The sequence below is a fragment of the Pelophylax lessonae genome (genome assembly GCF_965119305.1).
Source record: "Pelophylax lessonae genome assembly, chromosome: 5".
NCBI classification, from domain to species: Eukaryota; Metazoa; Chordata; class Amphibia; order Anura; family Ranidae; genus Pelophylax; species Pelophylax lessonae.
The window spans coordinates 464,599,249-464,626,423 of NC_138772.1; the positions used below are offsets into that span (position 1 = coordinate 464,599,249).

At 39.5% G+C, this 27,175-nt stretch overlaps 1 protein-coding gene across 2 annotated transcripts in view; it reads left to right on the forward strand.

Moving 5' to 3' along the window:
• Nucleotides 1-25,573, forward strand: part of RALYL (RALY RNA binding protein like) — a 469,699-nt gene extending 444,126 nt beyond the window's left edge. The window contains exons 6-8 of one of the 2 annotated variants that reach the window (XM_082258712.1): nucleotides 10,357-10,526; nucleotides 14,657-14,712; nucleotides 25,388-25,573. In XM_082258712.1, the coding sequence (XP_082114838.1) occupies nucleotides 10,357-10,526; nucleotides 14,657-14,698 (212 nt within the window). In that variant the 3' untranslated portion in view covers nucleotides 14,699-14,712; nucleotides 25,388-25,573. The remainder of the gene's footprint in view (nucleotides 1-10,356; nucleotides 10,527-14,656; nucleotides 14,713-25,387) is intronic. The other variant, XM_082258713.1, reaches the window with a different exon arrangement.
• Nucleotides 25,574-27,175: the final 1,602 nt, after the last annotated feature.

The following is a 27,175-nucleotide window of genomic DNA, read 5'->3' on the forward strand; positions in this document are numbered from 1 at the left end:
GCATGTCTCCAGACCCAAACCCTATTGAGCATCTGTGAGGCATCCTCAAATGGAAGGTGGAGGAGTGCAAGGTCTCTAACATCCACCAGCTCCATGATATTGTCATTGAGGAGTGGAAGAGGACTCCAATGGCAACCTGTGAAGCTCTGGTGAACTCCATGCCCAAGAGGGTTAAGGCAGTGCTGGAAAATAATGGTGGCCACATAAAATATTGACACTTTGGGCCCAATTTAAACATTTTCACTTAGGGGTGTATTCACTTTTGTTGCCAGTGGTTTAAACATTAATGGCTGTGTGTTGAGTTATTTTGAGAGGACAGCAAATTTACACTGTTATACAAGCTGTACACTCACTACTTTACATTGTAGCAAAGTGTAATTTCTTCAGTGTTGTCACATGAAAGGTATAATAAAACATTTAGAAAAAACGGTGAGGGGTGTACTCACTTTTGTAAGATACTGTAGCATCTGAGGAGCACTCAATACAAAAGAAAGCTGGGTACAGCTTTTATTGAGATATTTAGCCCCAGCATGCAAGAAATCCCTGCAACCCTACAATTTGGGCATGCATTCAAGCATGTATAGACACTTTGCATGATACCTGGCATGCAGTCATCATCATCAAACAGGCAGTGATGGCTTCCTCAGAGAGACACTTTTATCCCGCTGTTCCTCACAGCTAAATGCACTGCTCATTGAATCTCTATAGCTGCTGGTATGACTTTTGGTGTTGTCCTGATTCCAAGCCTGGGAAAACAATTAGACCCTTCATGCAGTTTCTAAATGACTTTAGAGATACACTGCAAAATGCAAAGTAACCGGACCCCTAACCATAACCTAACATTTAGGCTGATTCTAATTCTATATAGTAACCCAACACCGAAAAAAAAAGGATCCAAAACAATTACCTGACTTAACACTTTAACCTTAACTGTGCCAAAGCCTTATCAACTTTTTTTTGTTCTTCCTTCAAAATATGCAAAATACTTCTTGAAAAGTTAGACAGATCTATATCAGCATTTTTGTTGAAATTGAAAATGCCCTCATTCTCCAATGGTGGTTTCAAAGCACTTACTCGCCAATGAGAGAAAAAAATGCTGATGTGCATTTCAGAAGGAAAACCCCCCTAGGAACATAATCTACAGGCCTAGTGCAAATTTAGATTTCTTTAAACAGCCACAATTTCATTTTTCTTCCTTCTAAGTTACTTCTTACAGTATGTGTAAGTCATACCAGGTTTAATGTACCTCAACTTTTTCCAACCCCTCTTACAAGTCTGACATTAGAATGAAAGGTCTACTTTGGAGACAGTATTAAAAACCTATTGGGCTTGATTTTCAAAAGTAGTAGAGACTGTTAATTTAGCAAAATAAATGTTCATCAAGCTTGGTAAATAAGGTAAAGCTGTTTTCACTGCAGTCATCTAATCATGTACAAGAGAAAAAAAATGGTTTCTTTTTTGCGCATGATTGGGTATTCAATATGAACACAGCTTCTGCTAAGTGAACAGTTACTACATCTTTAGGAAATAAACCACATTACATTTTACAAGATAAGGTTTGTAGCTGGCCATATTTAGTTAAAAATCAACTCAAAACAACCAGAGAATAATATTGTAGTAATAATAACCAGACAACCAGAGAATAATATTGTAGAAAATCATATTTAGAAATTGTGTTACTAGCAAAAAATTATGAAAGTACACATCTATGTACGATCTACGATCTACCTCCTTCTCCAGTGTGCTATTTAGACAAGGAGGGTGGCACTACTTTTCACTCCATCTACTTCTTGACCACCAGTAAGCATCACCCATGCTGGAGACCGCCAATCTGCCTTTCTGCAACTTACACTTTTCCCGTATCAGCTGACAGTGCAGGAATTTCTACTGAAAACTTCAATTTAGCTTTCAGCAGGAGTGTGGCAACTCAACGTTAAGATCTATTCCAGGAAATTTTGTTCCCATAAAACAGCAGATGGTGTCAATTGATAATACTGTATAGCATGAGGCAAACATATGAAGTAAAATAAAAAAATAATAATAAAACAAAAGTACAATACACAGACACATTTCCCTTATATACTCTACGTATACCACATGTAAAAGTGTAATTTGGAAAAGAAGCTAAGCGAATCTATAATTTGGCCATAATAGGCAAAGTAACAGAGTCACTTTATAAAAGCACATTAGAGTGGAACTTTAAATAAAATCTTTATGGTTCCCCCGTCCCCGTATACAATGTATAAACTGCTGGTTTAGTCTAGCGAAGTGCATTACTTTCCCTACTCTGTGGTCCTAGAGGCTCAATCCACTCTAGAAAGACTGATCCCCTGAAATTTCTCCTCTTTGCCACTTGTACAACCGTCTAGTTTCCGAAGTCTTCCATCTAGTTTCCAAAGTTTTCCAAAGTCTCCACGTACAATGCAGGGCCAGCCGTCCTGCATTGGAAGTGATCACTTTGGAGCCCGCCTAAATCCCAGCAAGAAGAAGTAAAGACTGGAGAACCAGCTGCAGCAGGACCAAGGTGCAGGGTAAGTATATTTTTCCAATTTAATCCCCTAGAAAAAAAATAGGTTGTTTTTACATGTACTGTATGTGAGTGGTTGGGGCTACAAATCCTTTAAGGAGGTGAAAGGCTGGAGTTGGACTTTAAAGTACTTAGCTTTCAATCCTGCTAGAGCCACTAGAAACGTCTCAGAAAGTAGAAGCATACTCAGAGCTATCCATGCTCACTCCAGGACACTTTTTTAACCTGATGACTGGCCAATTATACACCAATTGCAGTACTATTACGCGTCCTCTTGTAACCCACTTATTGGGTATTTCTTGAGATTCCTGGCAGACCAGGGCTGTGGGGAGCAGTAATCTAGTCTCTGTGCTATAAAGAGAACCAGTTACCTTGCCCAGCATCAGCAAACTCAAGGTTCGCTTAATGAAATACAATCAAAACTTTCTAAACTCTTGGAATGAAGTTTAGGAGAAGAAGAGCTTCAAAGTATGACAATATCCAAATATGCCTATATTAAAGTTTCTTTCGCTGAATTGGTCTTTGCTGAACATACTTTGCATGGGTTGCTAGACTGGTCTCTAAAGCTTTACAGAGCATTCAAAGACTGAGTTTGAAAAGCCTCTTCTTTCTCTGTATCGCAGTGCCGCTGGCATTACTGAATTATTTATGTCAGGCACACAAATTTAGAAATGTGAAGACTTCACAGGATTTGTATTCTCTAATTTATTTTACATATTTATGTTTTCAGTAACAACCAATCAATTGTGGGTTTTTTGTGCTGTATTAGCTAAATTGCATTATATTTGGAAGCCGTTTTGACATTTACTTCCACCTTGTTAGACAGTGAATGCAACCATCAAAACGACTAATCAACAAAATCCTCCACTATGCTGTTTAAATAAACATTTATGACATCAGTCACTGAAAGGTGTCTTAAGCCAATCTAATTATTCCTTGTATTTCCTGTAGACTAAAGCTATATATTTTCCCTGCCTGTATTTACTTCAAATAACAAGATTTCAAGTGGAAATTTTTTATATTTTGCCTGAACCTGATTGGCTTCCATAAGGCTAGGTTCACCCTTCACGTGTGTTGATAACCATTATAGATAAGTATACATGTTCGCCAGCACACCATAGCAGTCCAAAAAACTTTTTATTGTAAAAGGATTACATGACATCAGGATAAGTGCAATGTTTCGGAGCCACGCAGGACCCCTTCGTCAGGCATATGATAAAGTGTAAACAATGAACACAGAATATATGTGAAACTACCACCAATCAATATCATGGAAACCAGTGACACCCCCCTCCCTCCTCTGACGTCACATGACATCACATTCCTGCCGAAGGCCGTTTTAAACATTATTCTTATGTGCATAAGATTGCATGACTGTCTCCTATTAATAATCCTATATTCCATGAGGGGCCCCCAGTAGGTGCATTAGTGTGTGGCTATTGTGCAACGATCGGGTACATCACCAAGGTGTACACCGATCGTCGCTCTCCAACAGGGAGACATAGCGTCCCTGTTGCTGGGTAACGCGCCCTAGAGCCAATCACAGCATGCCATGTAGGCCGCTTGGGCATAGTCCGGACACTCCTCCCTGAGCTTCGCGGCCACCGCTGTCATGTGATCCATGACATCAGGTGTGTAAACATGCAGAGTGAGCATGGCTTCCGGAGGGGGAAGGCAAAGGAAAGACATTGCAGAAGAAGTGGTCTGGGTTATCAATGGAGGAGAATGTAAATAAACTGAAACTGAGAAGACTGGAAGAAGAGGGAAAGGGGAGGAAAAAAATAAGAGAAGGAAGAGAATAAACGTTGATAGGAGAAAAAGAAAAACATGAGAAAATTGTATAAAAAAATGTATAAAAAAAATAATACTAGGGTAATTATTAGCCTACCTCATCAAGGGGGGCTACGGACAAAAAATCCCTCTAAAAGGCAGAGAGAGACCTCTGGGTATATGCCCCGTAATACCTAGGGGTCAACAAATCACAGTGGTGATCATACTAAAAAAGGTAGTGTCTCTCCCGCAAGACAGCAATAAGGACGATAGAAACATTATTTATAAACCCGTTGATAAAGGTGGTGGGATTATAATCATGGATTACACCGACTACGGGGATGGTATGTTGTCTATGCTGGCTGACACCACAAGTTATGCGATATTAAGCAAGGACCCCTCACAAAGCACGAAAAATGGTCTGACTAATTTAATTGATATTGGTCGAACTAATAGCTGGATATCCAAGGAGGTTGCTAGTTTTTCTGTACAATGACTCTCCCTGTATGCAGGTTATCTACGGACTTCTCAAAATACACAAGGGAATCACCTCATTGAAGTTTAGACCAATTGCCTCTGGTACAGGGGCAATTACCCAGCCTTTGGCACAATTCATTGACTCACACCTGCAAGCACTTGTCAAGGATTTACCGGCATATATCCGGGACACCAGTGACTTCCTAGACAAACAGAAAGTTTCCCCTTTCCACCTTGGTGATGTACCTGATCGTTGTGCAATAGCCACACGCTAATTCACCTTCTGGGGACCCCTCATGAAATATATGATTAATAATAGGAGACAGTCATGCGATCTTATGCACATAAGAATAATGGTTAAAATGGCCTTTGGCGGGAATGTGATGTCATGTGACGTTGCAGGAGGGGGGGTGTCACTGTTTTCCATGATTTTGATTAGTGGTAGTTTCACATATTTTCTGTGTTCATTGTTTACACTTCATCACATGCCTGACAAAGTGGTCCTGTGTGACTCTGAAACATTGCACTTACCTTGTTGTGATGTGAACCTTTTGCAACAAAACGTTTTTTGGACTGCTATGCAAGATCCATGGTGTGCTGGCGAACATGTATACTTATCTATAATGTTCATGTACATGTTCATGTATACTTATCTGTGATGTATCCAGTGTCCAGCTGGTGATTGCTGCAGCACCCACAACAGATGTGCCTATATCCAGGAACGTGTGCGATAGGAATATGAACTATTTTGATGAGCATTATGTCACTCAATATTGTGCACTATATTAGCCCATTTATTTTGAATGTTCTGTCAGAACAATTTAGAATGGCCAAAACAGCACCTCTCCCTTTTTAAGGAATGTGTATGTTGCTGTGCCTTGCAGTGCAATACAGCGCAGGTGCAGTGCCTTAGTGTGTGGTGGTGCCATTTCAAATGAATGGCATTGCAGAGCACCAATACACAGCATACATTACCCAACCCAACAGTGTCAACAAAGGCTAGTGCAGTGATGATGAAACTTGGCACCCCAGATGTTTTGGAACTACATTTCCCATGATGCTCATCTACACTGCAGAGTGCATAAACATCATGGGAAATGTAGTTCCAAAACATCTGGGGTGCCAAGGTTCACTGGGCTAGTGTATGAACTAGCACTTTAGGAGGTCACTGCTATATACGATTTTCAAATTTGGAAGAGCATTTGCATGCAACAGGGGACAATAAATTAGAACTCATGCTATTTTTTTTTCTGTACTTTTGAGTAAAGTGTGGAAGAGTTAGATTTACTCTCTATGTGTCTTGGCGATGACTGTCAGTTGGATGGAAAGTGGTAGGAAAAACAATTGTTATCACTGAAGCAAAAAATATTCAGGGACCTGTGAGAATTGTAATGTACAATATAGGCTGCACTAGGTTAAATGTCACAAGTAAGAAAGCTGCTGGCACATAAATGCTGGTGTAGCAGGTTTTCCAGGCATTGGGCCTGATGTAGGTCTGCCATTGTTACCGGTTACCTCTCCAGCCCATGTGAGCTGCGACCCTGGGTGTGAGAACTGAGACATGGACAACTCCGGCATCTTTGTTTGGTTGTTTTATTGTATTTTTAGGGGATGGGAGAAGGGAATGAGTGGGATACTCCTTTGGCTCGGCTATGTAGAATTCTGGGACTTTATAGCAAAAATGCTCGTTAGCGCTGTCTTAACGCCAGCCGATGCTAGCCAGCGCTTACTGGCGCTTTGAACACACTGTATCTCTGAAAGCTGTGCTGGAACTTCAAATTAAGTCCAAAAGATCCAGGACTGTAGAATGCTGAACTTCTAACAATACTTGCAATCAAAAGTCACTGACTACTCCCTCCTGCCTTGCACTGGCTTGAGGTAGCTTGTTGTGAGTTCCTGTATGGCTGCAACTCTTAACTGATGCACTACACACTGTACACTGACTCTTCAGGGCCCAAATGCAGGTGCCCCCTTTCACACTTCAGGGTCCTCAACCTAGGTACCCCCTCTATCACTTCAGGGTCCTCTGACCAGGTACCCCCTTTACAACTAGCTGATACTTGGATCCTAGAACCTTCTCCAGAGGGGTCCCCACTGACGCTAGGCAGACTCCAGGGGCAATCCTCAGTACTCACGACCTGTGTAGGCTTTCCTGGGACTGGACCCCTCTCGCTCTCCGCTGGTTCTCGGCACACCGGATCCCCCTCAGCTCAACTCAGCACTCTCTGGATCCTCAGGCAGCACCCTAGACATCCGCTTCCTCTGACAGGAGGAGAGACAGCCGTCCTCCACCTCCTGGGACTCTGCTTCCCGCCAAAGATGCTCATCCTTTGCAGCAAAATCTGCCTTCTGAGGTAGTTACAAGCCTGAATGTGTTCCTGATTGGATTTCCTCCAATTCAGGTCCAGTGACACCATTCCAGGACCATTTTGAACATGCTGACCTGTGGGAATTTATTTACAATATATCCTGGTGACCATTATCCTGAGCCCTGAAAGTGAACAGAAAGCTAAAACTTTACAATTATTACCATAATGACAGTAAGGGGTGCCTGTATTAGAGCCCTAAACTCCCCATGGGATGGTGACAGCGGAGCAGTTTCTAGGCTCCCTGTTTCCCCTTTTTAGGCAGTTAGGCAAGTAGGTGGGGTTTAGGAGTAAGCAGGGATAAGGTATAAAGGAAAAGTCGTTAGGATCTGCTGACCTCTAATAGGTCAGTTGATGGATAAGGAATTTTCCAGAGGGGCATGTCACATGACCTTTGGAAAATTCTGGAAAGGGTCTAAGCCCCTATAAAAGGCAGGTCTAACGGCTCCCTGTCACCAGTTTCAGAAGATCTTCAGACTGTGAGCTCCCTCCACACTCCCTGTCGCAGCCTAAATAATATGTGGTTTGGTCACCTTTCCTAACTTTACATTCCTTGTAATAGAAATACAAGTGATAAAAAAATTAAAAAAAATAAAGGGGCAGTTTCAAAATAAAATGCAAAATAGATTAAAAAAAACATTTTTTAAAGCGCCCCATCCCTCTGTGCTTGCGCGCAGGAGTGAACACATACGTAATACGCATATGAAAACGGTATTCGCACCACACATGTGAGGGATCAACTTGAAGGTTAGAGCAAGACCAATAATTCTAGCGCTAGACCTCCTTTGTACCTCTAAACAGGTATTAGCGTGACATGTTAGGTATCTATTTACTCAGCGTAACATCATCATTCAAATTTTGCAAAAAAAATATATATATTGTGTTTTTTATTTTTTAATTCATCGAAGTGTATTTTTTCCCAAAAAAACTGTGTTTGCAAACCGCTGCGCAAGTATCATGTGACATCATAAAAAATTGCAAAGATCACCATTTTATTCCCTTGGGTCTCTGCTAAAAAAAAAAATTATAATGTTTGGGGTTATAAGTAGTTTTCTAGCAAATAAAATAATGATTTAAACTTGTAAACAAAAAGTGCCAGACAAAGCCTGGTGTTAAAGTTAAGCTGGCTATACCCCAGTGGAATTTTGTTCAAATTTTCAATTTCAGAATATTTATTCAATTTTTTAAAAGTTAGTGAATTCACTATAGTGATGAGAAAGTTTGAAGGAAGAGGATGTTAAATAAGGGAAGGGGAAAATTCTAACTTTGAATCTGTTTTTTGTTTGCGAAAAATTGTCCATATTGTCATGTGCATGTGCTAGGCACACAAGTCATCCATTTAATAAATCTATAATGTAGTAGGTCTAAATGAAATTTTAGGCTTTTGGGAACTTAGTTGACTCAATGATGGCAAGATCAAATGCTCTGATGAACGACTTTCAGCATTTTCCATATGAACATTCAATTAAGGCCAGATTTAGTTCCTGTTTCAGTTCCATATCTTTATTGATATAAAATATACTCTGGTTTCAGGGGTGCTGTAAACAAGATAAGTTTGCCTTGCTGTTTACATAATTGGATTACATTAGATGTTTTACCTCCCAAAACGAGGCAGACGAAGCAATGGCAAACCTGTCACCAACATTGATTTGCCCAAATTTGATTTGTACAAAATATCTGTTCCACTGTATGCACCGATGAATGTTACTATGTTGGAGAGAATTCTTCCCCACAAAACTGCTGAGAAACTGACACTTCCAGGAGTGTCAATTTCCAGAGTTGCCTACTGCGCTCTGTGGTTCTTGTGTCATAGCAGTGTCCTATAGGTATACCAAGATCAGTGGTAGGAAACACTGTATGTACCTGGGGATCAGGAATTCAACTCTCGTGTAAATGTCGGTTTCTCAGCAGACTTCAGAGGAAGATTTCTCTTTAACCAAATGGCATTCAGTACTCTTTCTTTATTCACAGACAAATCCTTTTAGGCGATTTTTTTCTTGGGGACAGGGTCACTTTAACCACTTGCCGACCGCCGCAAGTACATATACTGTGTCGGTCAGCCCCGGCCAGGCAAAGTGACGTACCGGTACGTCACTAGCCTGTCACTGGCTTGTGAGCCAATAGCGGGCGAGCGCGCGCCCACTGAGGCGCGCACCCGCCCCGGCTCATTCCCTAATAAGTCAGTGCGTGTGACCGGTGGACCCGATGTCCGCCGGTCACTCGCGATCGTTCACCGGGAAGGAAGAAAGGCAGGCGGCTAATGTAAACAAGCCGCCTGTCTTTCTCCCCTGTGTAAAAATGGAGATCAGACGGTTCTACTATGTAGGACCATTGATCTCTGTTTTTACACTAGTAGCCACAGCCAATCACAGTTAGAAACATGCCCCTAGGACACACTTAACCCCTCCATCTCCAATACAGTTAACCCCTTCCCTGCCAGTGTCATTTTTACAGTAACAGTACATATGTATAGCACTGATTACTGCAGTAATGTCACCGGTAACCCCAAAAGTGTCAAAAATGTCAGTCAAGGGTCCAATCTGTCCGCCGCAATGTCGCAGTCCCGCAAAAAAAATTGCAGATCGCCGCCATTACGCGTTAAAAAAAAACACAAAAAATGACAAAAATCTTTCCCTTTGTTAGTAAACGCGATAACTTTTGCGCAAACCAATCAAAATACAATTTTTGCGATTTTTTTTACCAAACATATGTAGCATAAAACAAATTGGCCGAAAATGTTAAAAAATTTAGATTTTTACATTTTTTTGGGGAATTTCATATAAAAAAATGTGAAAAATATTGTTATTTTTGCAAAATTGACGCTCTTTTTTTGTTTATAGCGCATGATCAAAAAATCGCACAGGTGATCAAATACCACCAAAAGAAAGCTCTGTTTATGGGAAAAAAAGGACGTCAAATTTGTTTAGGTACAGCGTCGCACGACCGCACAATTGTCCGTTAAAGTCACGCAGTAAAAAATCGCAAAAAAAACCCTGGTCAGGAAGGGGGTAAAATCTTCCGGGGCTTAAGTGGTTAAATAACCAAATGTATTTTTCTGCTATCTTCATAGCTTCAGTAGAAGGAATCTGTAACAGGTGGTCAAGGTACACATGCACACTCTTTGGAAATGCTTGCTTACATTCTTACTAAACAATGAAGGCTTAAGAAAAGGGGAAAGGCATTATACTTTGAACACATTCATTTAATTTACTGCAGGTCAGAAAAAGCAGCTGGAAGACCATTCCGATTTGGCTCAAGAAGAATGTAAGTCAGAAACGGCTGAGAATTCTATTGAAGAACATGTTGAAGGAGGACATGATGCTGATGGAGAGGAGATGACAGATGGAATAGAAGAAGATTTTGATGAAGATGGGAGCAATGAACTGGTATGCAATTTGTACTTGGCATAGAGTGGCTTTCTGGCAACTGCAGCATTTCCCAGGGGATCTGATAGGAGCTATCATACACTGTTTAGACATACCTCCTAACTTTCTGAGATGAGAAAGAGGCATCTTCCAGCACAAAATATGTTGGCAAAAGACACACTCCTGCCATGACCCCTGTTTTTTAGAAGAATTAATTTGTGACAAGTAATTGGTTGAACCTATAATGCTTTTTTACCATTATGTTACATTAAATCAGAAGTTTATATATGATTTTTATTGCATAGTTACATTGTTCCAGCTTGGACCAATGTAGATATGCACATCTCATGCAGTGCCTTGAAATTTTCCACATTTTGTCATGTTACAACCAAAAACCTAAATTTTATTAGGATTTTATGTGATAGACCAACACAAAGTGGCACATAATTGTGAAGTGGAAGGAAAATGATAAATGGTTTTCAAAATGTGTAATTAATAAATATTATTTATTTACATAATTAATAAATATGGGAAAATGTGGCGTGCATTTTTATTCAGCCCCCCTGAGTCAATACTTTGTATAACCACCTTTTGATATAATTACAGCTGCAGGTCTTTTAGGGGATGTCACTACCAGCTTTGCACATCTAGAAAGTGAAATTTTTGCCCATTCTTCTTTGCAAAATAGCTCAAGCTCTGTCAGATTGGATATGTGAACAGAAATTTTCAAGTCTTGCCACAGATTCTCATTTCTCAATTGAATTTAGGTCTGGACTTTGACTGGGCCATTTTAACAAATGAATATGTTTTGATCTAAACCATTCCATTGTAACTCTGGCTGTATGTTTAGGGTCGTTTTCCTGCTGGAAGGTGAACCTCTGCTCCAGTCTCAAGTGTTTTGCAGACTCTAACAGGTTTTCTTCTAAGATTGCCCTGTATTTGGCTCCATTCATCTTCCCATCAGCTCTGACCAGCTTCCCTGTGCCTGCTGAAGAAAAGCATTCCCACAACTTGATGCTGCCACCACCATGTTTCACAGTGGGGATGGTGTGTTCAGGGTGATGTTCAGTGTTAGTTTTCTGCCACACATAGCATTTTGAGCTGAGAAATTAAATTTTGGTCTCATCTGACAAGAACACCTTCTTTCACATGTTTGCTGTGTCCCCCACTTGGCTTCTGGCAAACTGCAAGCGGGCCTTCTTATGGCTTTCTTTCAACAATGGCTTGCTTCTTGCCACTGATCCATAAAGGCCTGATTTGTGGAGTGCACGACTAATAGTTGTCCTGTGGACAGATTCTCCCACCTGAGCTGTGGATCTCTGCAGCTCCTCCAGAGTTACCATGGGCCTCCTGGCTGCTTCTCTGATTAATGCTCTCCTTGCCCGGCCTGTCAGTTTAGGTGGATGGCCATGTATTGGTAGGTTTGCAGTTGTGCCATACTCTTTCCATTTTCAGATGATGAATTGAACAGTGCTTTGTAAAATATTCAAAGCTTGGGTTATTTTTTGTATAACCTAACCCTGCTTTAAACTTCCCCACAACTATATCCCTGACCTGTCTGGTGTGTTCCTTGGCCTTTATGATGCTGGCTGTTTACTAAGGTTCTCTAACAAACCTCTGAGGGTTTCACAGAACAGCTGTATTTATACTGAGTATAAATTACACACAGGTGGACTCTATTTACTAATTAGTTGACTTCCGAAGACAATTGGTTGCACTTGATTTTAGTTAGGGGTATCAGAGTAAAGGGGGCTGAATACAAATGCACGCCACACTTTTCAGATATTTATTTGCAAAAAAATGTGAAACAATTTATCATTTTCCTTCCACGTCACAATCATGTGCCACTTTGTGTTGGTCTATCACATAAAATCCCAATACAATAAAATTATGTTTTTGGTTGTAACATGACAAAATGTGTAAAATTTAAAGGGGTATGAATACTTTTTCAAGGCACTGTACCTTAGGGATTGCTGTGGACACTGCAAATCACTGTAGTAGTCTACTGTAGTAGTCTGCACTACTATGGTGATAGCAGCAATCCAGGTCCAAGCCAAGTGTCTTGCCATCTGCATAGTAATCACAGTGGGTTGCTCACTTGGCACTGCCACCATTCACAGTACCCCTTGTATTTTTTTAATGAATACAAAGCATTCTCTTATTCAAAATGGCAGAGAAGCAGAGCAGCAATGTCATGTTCTCCACCTCCTCCAATCTGAGAATTCCTTGTATTCACTGGTTACGGGTAAAATAGCCCATTTGGCACCACTAAGAGCATGCAGTCATGCTCACTTTACATGCACATAAATGCACTAGAGTATGGCCATGCACAATTCTATTGGCAAAATCATGAACATGTGCAGGTGCTCATATTTGAATCAGACTGATAAGATCTTCCTGGCATTTTGTCTTCCAACAGGCTTAAAGGGCTAGTATGGTGAAAGAAATTATATTCTGACCACTGTATATAGTATTATTAATACATGTAAAGTTTTATTGTCCAAAAAAAAAAAGAGAAGAAACTTGGTAGCTGCAGTAAATTATTTTCCCCTTCTTCATAGGTCCAAATAATTTGTATGCACTGTCCCATCTGGGTGCTGGAATACATTTCTACTAGGACACCATTTACATAGTGATGTATCGTGCTGTAAATAATACAATACAGTATTTAATACAATACAATATTTTAGCTCTATCAACAACTATGGGCCAGTTTAACTACTGGCATAAAGAACCCTGTTTTTTTTTTTTTTTGAATGCTCCAAACAACAGTTCAGTTGAAGGATTTGAAATGAAAGATGTGACTTGTGCAGCAATTGTTTAAAAAATCCCAAATGCGAAAAAGTCATCAAAAGTTAGATTTTTTTTTTTGCACAAAAAAGTCTTATAATTTGTGTCACATAAATAATGGTACAGAAAATAATTTATTCAATATTTGGCAAAATAATTCTCTATGCCAAATTACATATTAGTAATTTAAACAGCATATGACATGACTTACTCTAATTAAATGTCCTGTGCAGAAGAAAGCCCTGACAATCTAATTTCATATATATATATATATATATATATATATATATATACTGTATATATATATATATATATATATATATATATTAGTGATCAACCGATATCGGTTTTTCGTTGCCAACACTGATATTTTGGTCAATGCATATCGGTACCGGCTGATATTGGCCGATATTTTTGTACATTTAAAAAAAATATATATTTTTTATTTTTATCACTTCACAGGTACTCTTGTGGAGGGATCTGGGGGTCTAAAAGACCCCAAACCCCTCCTCTGCACTAAAAAGCATTCAAAACGCCAAGTTTGGCTGTTTTGAATGCTGTCATTTTTTTTAATCTGGCGCCGAGTACCTGGAAGTGCCGAATGCGGCTTTGATCAGGTCTGTGGCGGCCGTGCAGGCTGGTTGCCCGAGGTCTCCTGGTGGGACGGGAGACCCGAGCGACCTGCGGAAGGCGGCGGAAGGGGGGGACCTCCCCTCCTGCTCCTTGTAATGACAGCGAGCGGCTTTCCAGCCGCATCGGTTGTCATTACAAGACAGCCGACCGTCGGCTATGGATGCCGGTACCAGGGTGATGCCTCTAGCTACAGTCATCACTCCGGTACAAGCACTTTACTGAAATATCGGCAATATGTGGCTATTTGTTACTTGCCTAGTATAGCCTCAGTAAATCAACTTTCTAATGATCACCCTAATGGCATTGACTTGACAGCACTAAACAGAAATAAGTGATAATGTATGTAGTTTATATGCAGATACACAGAGTGTGATAACCTATTGCAGCACATCAGATTTCATGTCAGTTAAGCTAGATACTAATCTGTAATTAGAAGAGATAAGATGTGAATTCTGATTACTTGATATAAGCTACTGCACTTTGCACTTCGTGGCGGCTGTGTTTTACTTAATACATCATCCTTCACCCAACACTGAACTTTTAGTATATTTTAAGCAGAAAGCTTAATAAGGAGGGGAAAAGTAATCCTTTCTTCTAACTTCTTTCTTTGAAAAATACAAAAGCCGGGATATAGTTAAGCTTTTTTTTGTATGCCTTGCGGCACTAATAGTCATAAGAATCATGGTCAAAACTCAGAATTTCACAATGTTTTATTCTTTTGATTTTAGATGGAAAATCATGTATCAGATATTGAAGATACAAGTAACTAAAAGTATATCTTCTGGTAAGTCTTTAAAAATGACAAATTGATCTGTAACATACAGTATGCTGTTTCATGCAGCTGCATGATTAAAAGTAGTGTGGAATTTTAGACTCATGTGTAGAGCTTCAAGGACTCAGTCCACTTGCCAGCTTGCATTTATGGCTTTCTGCCCACTTTTATTAATCAACAAAAAGTTATTTTTCGGAAGGTTTGCTTTCAGCCTATTTTTGGCCTGCTCAGATCCACAGCCTGTTTTTGCACAGACTACTGTATAACTTTTACCTCTGACAACAGTCTGACCAATGCAGGCCACAACACACTCTCCTTGCATCTGCACACACATTCAGCTGTCCCTAAGGCCCCTTACACACTGGGCAGGCTCTGTTGGAGTCCGCATGCTCATTAGAGAATCTGTCAGCTGATCCCCGCGAATCGCTGGTTCGTGTCTCTCCCCTTATGCAGACTGGACACAGAAACAGTTCCCTCGCTTCTATGGGGGTTCGGATGTAAATGGACTGCCTGTCCATTTACACCTGACTGCCATCTGAGCTGCCAGATGGATAGGGAACGGATCCCCATCTGTCTGTTCACACCCGCTACTCCATACGGGAGACTGAAGGGTCTGGTTGAATCCACCTAAAAAACTGACAGGTGGATCTGATTGGTCCACCCATGTAAAAGAGCCCTTATTGCGCATCTATCTCTTGGAAAAGGAGGAGCTCTGAGTCTTAATTTGCTACCAAACAAAAAGACCCATGCACTGCTGACTAAAAATTAGGTCTGACTGCCAGGTAAGATGTGAACCTAGGAATGGAGGCTTTATCTAACCTAAAGCTCTACACAGCCTCCAGGTTCCAGGACCAAGTACAGGGCTTTTTAATATCTGAGAAAACAAAAAAGTTGTGTTTTAATCACATCATATCCACCATAATCCCTGGAGCCCCCCGACATGTGTAGGTGACACATACACATCCTTCACAGCCCTGATAGCCAGTGCCTCACAATTTTTCTTGTAAATCTGAATCTTGTTTAAGATCACAGGACAATGTTTTACTTCTTAATACTAAAGCAATACTACAGTTTCTTTTTATATATATATTTTAAAATAACAAACATGTTATACTTACCTGCTCTGTGCAATGGTTTTGCACAGAGCAGCCCAGATCCTCCTCTTCTCGGGTCCCACGCCGGTTCTCTCGGCTCCTCCCCCCTGTCCGGTGCCCCCTGAGCAAGCAGCTTGCTCTGGGGGCACCCAAGCAGGCGTGCTCCCAACCTTTGGCTCTGTTTGTTCATTCACACAAGGAGCCGTGGCTTGGCCCCACCCCCTCTATCTCCTGATTGGCTTACTGGCTGTGATTGACAGCAGTGGGAGTCAATGACTCCCGCTGCTTCCAAAAGCCAATCAGGAGTGCGAGTCCTTGGAGAGGAAAGACTCTCGTGGACATCACTGGATCGAGAGGGGGCTCAGGTAAGTATTGGGGGTGCTTCACACAGAAGGTTTTTTTTACCTTCATGCATTAATTTGTATAATTATTGACAAAAACAAAATAGAAAAGGTTAATCAGATTAATTGGCATTTCGATAGGGAAAATGAACCAATTATTTTACTTACTTGAATCTCCCTTGTGGGACTGTCACCAGCTCCTTGTGATTTCATCCAATGGAACATGGGGCATGGATTGAGGGAGGAGGCATAGAAAGCTCAGCCAACAGCAATACCCTTGCTGTCATCATGCTTGTATTGCCCATGTTGGTGAATGGTTTTCTTTAAGTTTTGCAGAGGAAGGTTAATAGTCGATGCATTGTTTTAGATCAGGAGTCTCAAACTGACGGCCCTCCAGCTGTGGTGGAACTACAAGTTCCATCATGCCTTTGCCTATGGGAGTCATACTTGTAACTGTCAGCCTTGCAATGCCCATGGGAATTGTAGCCCTGCAACAGCTGGAGGGCCACCCCTATTTTACACATTTGAAATACACATTTACTTACTATTTTACCTGCCAAATGATTTTTGCTTTTTGTCTTCCATTCTTGTGATACACATGAATTCGTTAACCAGTAAGATCACTTTGCTACTTCTTGGTTTAGCAGCATTCCATTATAAGTCCACTATAAGTCACTGCACAGAGGTGATAATGCTGATTTTCTGTCCAGTGAAAAGGCAGAAGGTGAAGAGTAGACATAGAAGGTCAAATTGCTGAACCGGAAAGATAAATGTATTAATGAAAAGTTACAGTATGCAAGATTTGGGTAAACCACAGGAATGATTGCACATCATAAGATATTTAGGGGTTTACCTGGACTTTGCTGCAGGAGAGGATTTAAGCAACCCTGTCATTAAGAAAAAAAAGTTTGGCAAAACCCCACTTACGAGTAAATACACACCTTTCCTGGTGCCCACACCACCAAACTCCTTGATCACTGAAATTGGTACCCTGACGTCCACTGTGAAATCAACACTTCTGTGAGTGTCAGTCCCCTGGGTCCCTTGCAACTCTCGCTGGTTCCTCCCTCTGACCTTACCTCACTACTCTCTCCAGCACTGACTTGAGGTCAGAGGAAGGAAATGGTGAAAGTTGCAGGCTAAGGCCAGATTGTCGGTGAAGGCACCAAGAAAGGAATTTACTTTTTTTAGTTTTTTAACAGATAAGAGGGGTTTTTAATAGAACTTTCTTTTCTGACATGGTCATTTCACAGTTGGGTTTTTTTTAGTATTAAGGATGCTTTTAAACTTTGTGATAGGGTAGCTTTACAATTTTCACTTGTTCACTGTGCTGGGAGCTCTTGTTCAGCAATGGTTCAAACTATTTCTGGAATTTAGACTAAACTGACACTGATAAATAATCTTAAAATCAACCACAAAACAAAAGTATTTTTTTTATATACTTTAGCATTATATTTGCCAAATAATAAAGGTATAAACTAAAACCTGTAAACTGTAAATAAGATGTACTGAACCTTTGACTAAAGAAACAATTTTGTTTTCTGTCCAATACCTGTGGAAGTTTATGTAATAATGACTAAAGAAAATATATAGAAGACTGAAAACATAAAGTAATGACTGCCTGGAGAAGAGAGAAGAATCCAGGCTCAAGTCCACATTAAAATACAGTATTAGCATGAGACCTTCACATCCTGTGCCAAGCAGGGGAAATTGCAAACTCCATTATTTTACAGATAAAAGTTCTCCCTGTCATTTACTAAGGCATAAAACTGTTGATGTCTTCAAAAGCAAATTGGATAAATGTGTGTCATAACGCTGAATAGCAAATGTGTATTCATTAATTTTAATGACTGCTATTGTATCAGTAATGCGTTTAGAAGCACCTTATTATTATGAACATAAAGTTCTCTGGTAGTCACCCAGCCTCTTTGTGATGTTGGTAAAGGCAATGAAGGTCCAGATGGATATGCAAAGTAATGACAAAGCTAGATAAAATATTCTTCTCATCTGTTGTATTGAAATTCTCTAATCGGTTTTACAGTATATATGGTATATTGGTTCTATATAAAAGCAGAACTTTACTGCTTCTGGAGTGGGTGGGATATTGCCACAATGTGCTAATATGCACAGCATATAAAATTATGGTACACTTACTTCCCAGAGTGCCCTAGCCCTGCAGTGCAACATCTGCAAACCTTCTCAACCTTCAATAATGACACCTTCTATCAGGCTTCTGTGTCCTGCATCTTCTGGCTCCGCCAGCTGCTTATTATGTAACTCCTACTCATGTGCACTGGAGTTACATCCTCGTAGAACCCAACTTTATTTGTCACAAAAAGAGCTGTGCGTGTGTGTTAATTCTAAGCTTGAGCTATTGAGCTCTGTAAAATACGGGAATTTTTCCATACACAGAAATACTTAAAAAAGAGTCTAAAACTCTACTTGCTGGCTGGTGGAACGTTAATAATGGGCGATTTATGTGCCATTTGGGCATACTTGCTTGGCTTAGATAATAAAAAACATTTTTTTTTCTGTCCGGAACAAAAGAAAATGTTACAAAACACTCTACATGCCCATTCATGCAGTTGGCCAAAAACTTTATACATTTTCAATTTTTTTCAGAAACAGAACAGAATCAGAATAGTAGCCATTTTTTTTAGGTTGTTGCTATTCTGTGAAAAAATGTACCATAGAACATGCAATCACATGTCTCCTCTCAGTTTAGGGTAGATTAAAAATGATGATTGCTGATTGGTTCCTAAGCTTTGCATGTTGGTCTTTGCCTTTATAGATATTCTTGTAGGCTGTTTGAATTCCCACACTGTTCACGATATTAAGCAAACAATTACTGGAAAATGCAATAAATAAACACTGCTGTTTATAGGTTGTTAATAGGCCAAAGTCTTCATTTTATTGTGGGATGAAGTAGAGGAATTCCTTAGTAATCACTTTTCTAAAAGTCAAAATCTGCATTCTGCAGGGGCCTTGGTTTTATGAGCTTTTAGGAGGTCTTGCAGCAGTGGGATTTCTACTAATACTGATTGCTACCATGTTGTGTCTTTCATAGCTCCCTATTTAATTATGGAAAGTGTTATACTAAACCTTTCATCCAATCAATAAATTATTACACTAGCTATTTAAAAAAAACAACATAAAAGAAAGCAGTGATATAAAACACTTGTGGGTTTAAATATCTATATTGTTTTGTTAAATACTACTTCCTGGTCTGCATACCTGGGCATATGACAGGGGTGTGTCATTTGTTCATATACCTTGCGCACATAGCAGTCCCTCTTTCTCATCTCGAAAATGTGGGAATTGTGTTCTTTTATGAATTTATTGGTACTGTTAGCTGCTTTTTAGTTTAAAATTGAGTGGGGAAGGGTTAGGTCACCTGTCAGATTCTTACTACCATATGTGTCCCCACAGGTCAGATTTCCCTTCACTTTCTCTCCTGAACACACATTAGGATGTGTATGTCTGTGGGGGGGGGGGGGGGCAATCTCCCCTAAATTGAGGAAATCACAATATAAAATGCTATATTTCCTCTAATTTCCTATCTTGCTGACAATTGTAGTAAGGTGGATCTTCAATTTGGGGAGACAGATAATGAAAACCTGGTAGAATTTTTAAACATTCCCCATTATATCTAAAAGTGTTACTAAACCTAGGACCCTGCATTCACTATATCTGGTTTCCCACAGTACACAGAACATGGAAATACAATTATTGTAGCAACTATAAACTGCTAAATACCTTTTCTCATCAGCAGTATATAGCAGTCTATTGGCTTCTATCAGTTCCTAGTTAAGCTTGTAGGAGGAGTTTTCATACTGCACTGAGCTGTCCTATCAGGATGCAGGACCCCTGACCCTCTGTGTGGACAGTGCTGATTGGCCCTGTGCTGATCACATGCACTCCCAAGAAAAAAAAAAACAATCTCTCTAGCAATACACATGAAACTGAGCATGTGCAGCCTGACTCCAGTAACTCTGTCTTACCCGGACCTGTTCTTGAGTCAGTGGAAAAAGGGGAGTAGCAGAGAAGGCATGATCAAACAGCCTTTTTACACAATGCAGGGGATTAACCCCTCAGGTTCCACAATGAGCATACCTAGCATGCTTTACTGCATATACAGACTGATTTTACTGTTGTGGGTTTAGTAACACTTTAACCTAGAAAAAGCCTTTGGCCTGTCATCCAATTTAGGGTCTTTTATCATTACTCTGCAGCTAAAAATGCTACAGCCCGCTCAACATTTTGGGCTTCAAAGGCCACGAAGCAGGGGGTGGTGGGATGTATCACACAGCTCCGCTTTTTTGATCAAACTTTAGAAATGTGCAACATGACCCTCCATTCAGCAATGTGGTACACAGTGTGGTGCACTGCGCTAGCTGTGCAGTAAAATGCAAGACTATGCAGAGCAGTGCGATATTATTCAAACATGTTACATAATATTGCAGTGCTCCGATAGGCAATGTAACCCTGTGTTCTGATGTGAATATCACAAACATTATAGTTTCAATGTTTTTCCATGAGGAAGTATGAATGGGCCCTAAGTTACACAAACACATACACACTTTTGTACAAAATGCCTACAGTTCTGAATCAAATGTGTAACAATATCATGAAGAATGTTTGAAGTATGTCTAACAACACCCCCACCCAATAAACCTTGGTAGAAAATGTCTGGAGTTGTTTGACCAGTGTTCTCTGTTTGACCGTATAAGCTAACATTCATATTTCTTTTTTCACCCCAATTTCATTTTTTGCTACAGTAGTTCTGAATTGTACAAATAACATGATCACAGAAATAATCGTGCCGCTTCTCTGAAAGGCTCTAAAACCGTACTGGATAAACTTAACCTAGGAGACCAGATAAAGGTTATATACCAACAAATCCTCTGTAAATCCATCTGTTCTCGCTATGTGCCTCAAAATCCCTCCTTTAAAACAGCGATATCACAAGTCACTGATTTCCAGGAAAATATCATACTACTCACATCCTCAATAATCCTCACTAATGTAGAGGTTTCATAAATTTTAAAAATTGCAGTTTTCAAATATCAAAGCTGTGTGCTGACTAATCCAACAGTGCTTCCATATACATAGGGGAAAAAAATAAATATAAACCACTGTATAGCAGAAAACTGGGACCTCCCAACATTCTTTTGTACCTTGGCTCTGTAGATAACTGTTCAGTTGCGTCACGTGTACATCTTAATTTCATATTAAATTCTTACACTGCACATTGAAAGAGAAAAGCTGGATATACACTATACAACTTTTGTTGGTAGATTTCCTTTATATTTACCTTCAATAATGAAGTGCAAGGGCCTGCCTGATTGCATATTAGGGATCGACTGATTATCGGCAACACCGATATATCAGGGGCCGATATGCACTTTCCCCGATATATCGGAATCGGCCTTTGGGTTTACCGATATTGCCGATATTTAGGGAAAGTGTTTGTACCGAGGTGATGCCTGCAGCTAGAGGCATCACCCCGGTACCGGTGTCCATAGCCGGCGGTCGGCTGACTTGTAATGACAATCGATGAGGCTGAGAAGCCGCTTGGCTGTCATTACAAGGAGCGGGAGGGGATGTCCCCCCCTCCCGCCACCTTCCGTGGCTCGCCCGGGTCTCCCGTCCCTCCGGGAGACCCGGGCATCCTACCTCCACTGCCGCCGCTGCCGAAGAGAAGACCCGGTGTACTGCATCTCTATGTAAAAAACACAGAAATGATGTCATGACATCACTTCCGGGTACTCTGCGCCAAATTCAAAAACAGCATTCAAAACAACCAAACTTGGCATTTTGAATGATTTTCGGGGCCAAGGAGGGGTTTGGGGTCTTTTAGACCCCCAGATCTCTCCACAAGAGTACCTTTAGAAAAAAAATAAATAAAAAAAATAGTTTTTTTACATGTCCAAAAATATCGGCAGATATCAGCCGATACCGATATCTGATGACCAAAATATCGGTATATTAAAATACAATATCAGTCGATCACTATTGCATATTAATTGAAAGTGTTTAGGTCTGACCTCATATTATATCGTTTTGGCCTACATTTATTGCGGCCGTGGAAAAATGCAAATTTTACTGCGTTTTTGCCACGTTTTGTGTTTTCCCATGTCACAACATTCCTATCCTGAACGCGATTCTTCTGTGTTAAGAAGAGGGAGATTGAAGCTCACCTAAACTTGGCAGCTTCTAAACTCTGCTAAAAACCTAGGTGTACATTGACACATAGGCTTTTATGGAGTAGAATTTAGGAGCTTTGGCAAAGAAAGTGAAAAGCTTCTAAACTCAAGTTTAGGAGCTGCCAGTGTAGGCTAGTGTACATGAAGCCTAAAATAATTTTACTTTATGTAATTAAACCAGTGCATGTTCTAATTTCCTTTTCTTGGGTTTGGATTCTGATAATCCTGACTCTCTGAAAAAAATGAAGATTCACTGGGAAGCCATGAAATTTTAGGTATGGCAGTTTTTACATGGTTAAATGGGTCCAGCTTTGAGAAATGTAAGAACACTTTGAATTTTGTATGAATTGTAAAAAAAATGTTCTCTGATTCTACAAAGTGGAGATAGTGACATCACCTCTTCACCCTGTCCAATCAGAGAATGATTTGTATTCATTGAGAAAATGCAAAGTGTTCTCTGAATGGCACCCCTGTGAAGCAAACATCCTCCTGTGTTCACAATGCCCAGGGCAGATGCTTGGCATGGGACCTGGAAGCTATTGGATTGAGTTCCAGCTTCCACATGAGCACATAGGTATGACACATACTGCACATACTTACGTTGTGCCAGGCTGTCCTAATTAGAAAACCTGAAATTAAGCGTTAAAGCAGACCTAAAGTGATTCCCTAACCTATTTATCCATAATAACCTAATAAAAATCAACTTCCCCTCCCCGCTTTACACTTACCTAACATCAGGTCATAGTTTTTTCTAGCTTTTGTCTGGGCACTGCTCTGTGATGTACAGAAGGTGCTACTTGTCTGAGCAACCAATCGGTGTTAGGGCTTGTGCGGATGGATGAAAGCAAAATGCAGGTGCATTTAGTTTGCCTCACTGATCAATACCAGGCATAGAAGATAGTAGGGTAGTAGGGGGGGGTAGGTTAAAAACCAACTTTCTAACTGAGGTCAGTATGTGCATAATCCAACTCTTCAGTTTTCAGGTCTCCCAAAGTGGTCTAGAAGAAAGTCAGTTCTACATGTAGGCACCGGTATTTTGTGTGATTGCACCAGAATGTCCGTTTTTTTACAGGTTTGCTTGAAAGTCAACCTGTCACATTGCGAATTTTGGAAAAGTGATGATAGCCCTTGATAGCCCACCTTTCACTGATACTTTTCTTTCCTGTGATCCTCTGTAGCTCTATTCAAATTGCAGAGCCCATAATGAAAAAGCCCTGTATAAGCTCATTGTCAGCTTGTAAATGCTTACACATAGCTAATGATCTTCTCCCCTACTCTTCCATCAATTTTCTGCCCAACCTGGCAATGGGCCACTCAGCTCCAAGCAGTGCATCATGGGAAGAAAGGATCATTTGCTCCCCCATACCTGGCTTTGAAAAGGCCGATATAGTAACTATCACTGGAAGAAGAAAGGGCATTCAAGTGACAGGGTACCTTTTAGGAGATCATTTATTTTCATAAAATTTGCACAAAAATCAAAAAGTAGTTGCAGGTTGGCTAAACTTTTTTTTTTTTCTTAGTTAGCTACCATGAAAAAACTAAGGACTGTCTTTATTAAAGAAATAATATGTTGCAATTACTTTAGTCTTTTATTTACTTTAGTCTTTTTATTAATATGTTGCTGGAGAAAGAAGTGCATTTGAGAAAATAAATAAGCTATAGTTTGTTTTATTTTAAACTTCTGTTCTCAGCTGGTGGTCTACCAGTAATTTAAAATACAGCAGTCAAAAACTCACCATTTGTCCTCACCACGAAAAACCAAAACAACATACATATCTCATAAAAATAGAATATCATCAAAAAGTTAATGTATTCCAGTAATTCAATTCAAAAAGTGAAGCTCATATATTTTACATAGATGCGTTACACAAAGAGTGATGCATTTCAAGTATTTCTTTCTTTTTATTTTGATGATTATGGCTTACAGCTAGTGAAAACCCAAAATTCAGTATCTCAGAAAATTAGAATATTACAAAAGACCAATAAAAAAAGGATTTATAATACAGAAATGTTGGATTACTGAATAGTGTGTCCATGTACAGTATAGTATGCACTCAATACTTGGTCAGGGCTCCCTTTGCATGAATTACTGCATCAATGTGGTGTTGCATGGAGGTGATCAGTCTGTGGCACTGCGGAGGTGTTATGAAAGCCCAGGTTGCTTTAATAGTGGCCTTCTGCTTGTCTGCATTGTTGGGTCTGGTGTCTCTCATTTTCCTCTTGACAATACCCCACAGATTCTCTATGGGGTTTAGGTCAGACGATTTTGCTGGCCAATCAAGCACAGTGATACCATGATCATTAAACCAGGTATTGGTACTTTTAGCAGTGTGGGCAGGTGCCAAGTCCTGCTGGAAAATGAAATCAGCATCTTCATAAAGCTGGTCAGTAGAGGGAAGCACAAAGTGCTCTAGAATTTCCTGCTAGAGGGCTGAGCTGACTTTGGACTTGATAAAACACAGTGAACCAAAACCAGCAGATAAAGTGACTTCCCAAATCACCTCAATCAACTTGGATTCTGTGCCTCTTCACTCTTCCTCCAGACTCTGGGACCTTCATTTCCAAATAAAATGCAGAATTTTCCACAGTCAGTGATGATTTGGGGAGCCATGCCATCTGCTGGTGTTGGTCCACTGTTTGATGATATTCTAATTTTATGAGATGCGCCTTTATTTATCAAAACCAGGTATTTTCCCTTTAGTGTCGTGCATTGGGTACAATTCTGTGTCATCATTAAATATTTCTAGCTGTTATTTAAAGTATATGCACTTTTCTAGACTAGGAAAGTTTTTAGAAGAGAGTATTCATAGGGGTCACGGGGAAGTCTCCTTATAGGTGCAATATTTCTTCATGAAATTAAGTACATTTGCAGATCAATATCAGGGTGCTAGATAGGAGGGGCCCCCAAAAGCATCTAGTGCAGTGGATACAAAGGAATGCCCTATAGGGGCCAAGACTTGTAGTTCCTTTCCTGTATTTCTATCTAGACCCGCAATCATTTTAATAATGTTCTAACCATGAATTTACTTTTTTGTTCATTCAACAGATACAATATGAATGAGCTACTGATGATCCTGAGGATTGGGAAAAATATAAATTGTACATTTACTGATTTGACTGCGCATAAACTGGAAGAATTACTGATTTTGAACTATATGTTTTTGATTAGTACTGCTATATGTTTTATTAGATTGTAAATTTGCGTTTTTTTTTCTGTTTGCGTATGGCATTTTTTTTTTTTTCATTTTGCAATCTTTTTATGAATTATTGCATTTACGTTCATTGTATTATAGAGAGGTTGAAAGGATTGTACACACATGTATATTTGTAAGAGCCACTTTTTACAAATAGCTCATTTCTGTCTATCACAATTGTTTGTTGCTTTAATTTAATCTTTTATTTATCATTTTCTTTGTGGTGCATTTTTTTTATTGTCTGTACTGAAATATATGTATATATAAGTAGATTTGCACTGCTGTGCTTTATCCAGAAATCAGTTTATTTAAAATGTAAATAACTAATGTCTGTCCTTATCTGTAAAAGTATTAGGTATATGTAACAGGTTCATTTATATTTCCTTATTTAGCCTTTAAAAACTAAATGTGTTTGTTAATTATAGATTTTGTGTCCCCTTTTACTTATGTTAGGTATTTTACTACATGCTTGTACACAATTCCTACAAATGTTTAAGGTGTGCCCCTCTTATTTCTGAACAGCATTATATTCAAATGAGAACATTCATAGTTATAATAAAATTTTTAACAATCATCAGTACTGATGATAACAGAAAGTAATATTATAAAATACATATTAATATAAAAAAAATCTAAAAGCTAAACATTTTAATAGTCTATCTCTTTTTTTTTTTACTAAAGAGATCATAAGAATTTGTATAGTTTATTCACCTATAGTTTTTGATTAAAGTATATTATCGCCTTCGATTAGGATGGGGGGGGAGGGGATTAATTAAATTAGTTACTGTCACACTAGCTCAGAAGGCCAAAAATTATTTTACTGGACATCAACTTAGATGGACTTTACTGACAAATAAAAGCCAAACTCAGTGCAAACTTCCTAGGCAGTTACAGTAACAGTTTTTCTTCCTTTAAGGATAAATAAATAAAAGTTGACAATTGTAAGCATCCCGGTCAGTGGTAAATGGTCTGTCTCAGCCCACTAACTGCCACTTTTGCTGGGCAGCTTGGTCTGTTAAAAGAAGGTGGAAAATAACAGACTTACTTGCCAGATCACCAGGTGAAAATAAAGGGAAAAAAGCCTAAACAATATAAACTAAGGCAGCTACCACAACTAATCTAAGAATAGGTAAGCTGCATTATATTACCTTCTTGTTCTTGGGTTTAATATCGCTTTAATTGGGGTTCAGGTCTCAGTCCTACGTGGTTTAGGATAAACACCCCAGCAAGGACAGACAGTCATTTTAATCCATTCTTTTCCAGTTACTTGCAAATATTAAAAAAAAAAAAAAAAAATCTAACATGTTTTGTAGTAGCATAAAAGTAAATAGGAAAGAATGCTTTTTGTCAGTGTATTAACATGTAAATGTTTGTTTCTGGTATGATTTTATTTATACATTTTTTTATCATTTTATGCAGCCCTACACAAGAAAGTTGACGTGTTAATCCCGTTCTAGTTCCAGGTCTAGTTACATAACACAGATTACAATCTTTTAATATTTGTATAAAGGGTTAGTATTTACCAGACAAATGCTTGTCATTGAAACTGCTTTGGCACAATCTAGATTGGCCACCCAGAATCCTGGGATGCCTCTACAAATGAATAGAATTAAGCTCCAATCAGGAGAACAGACAGGATA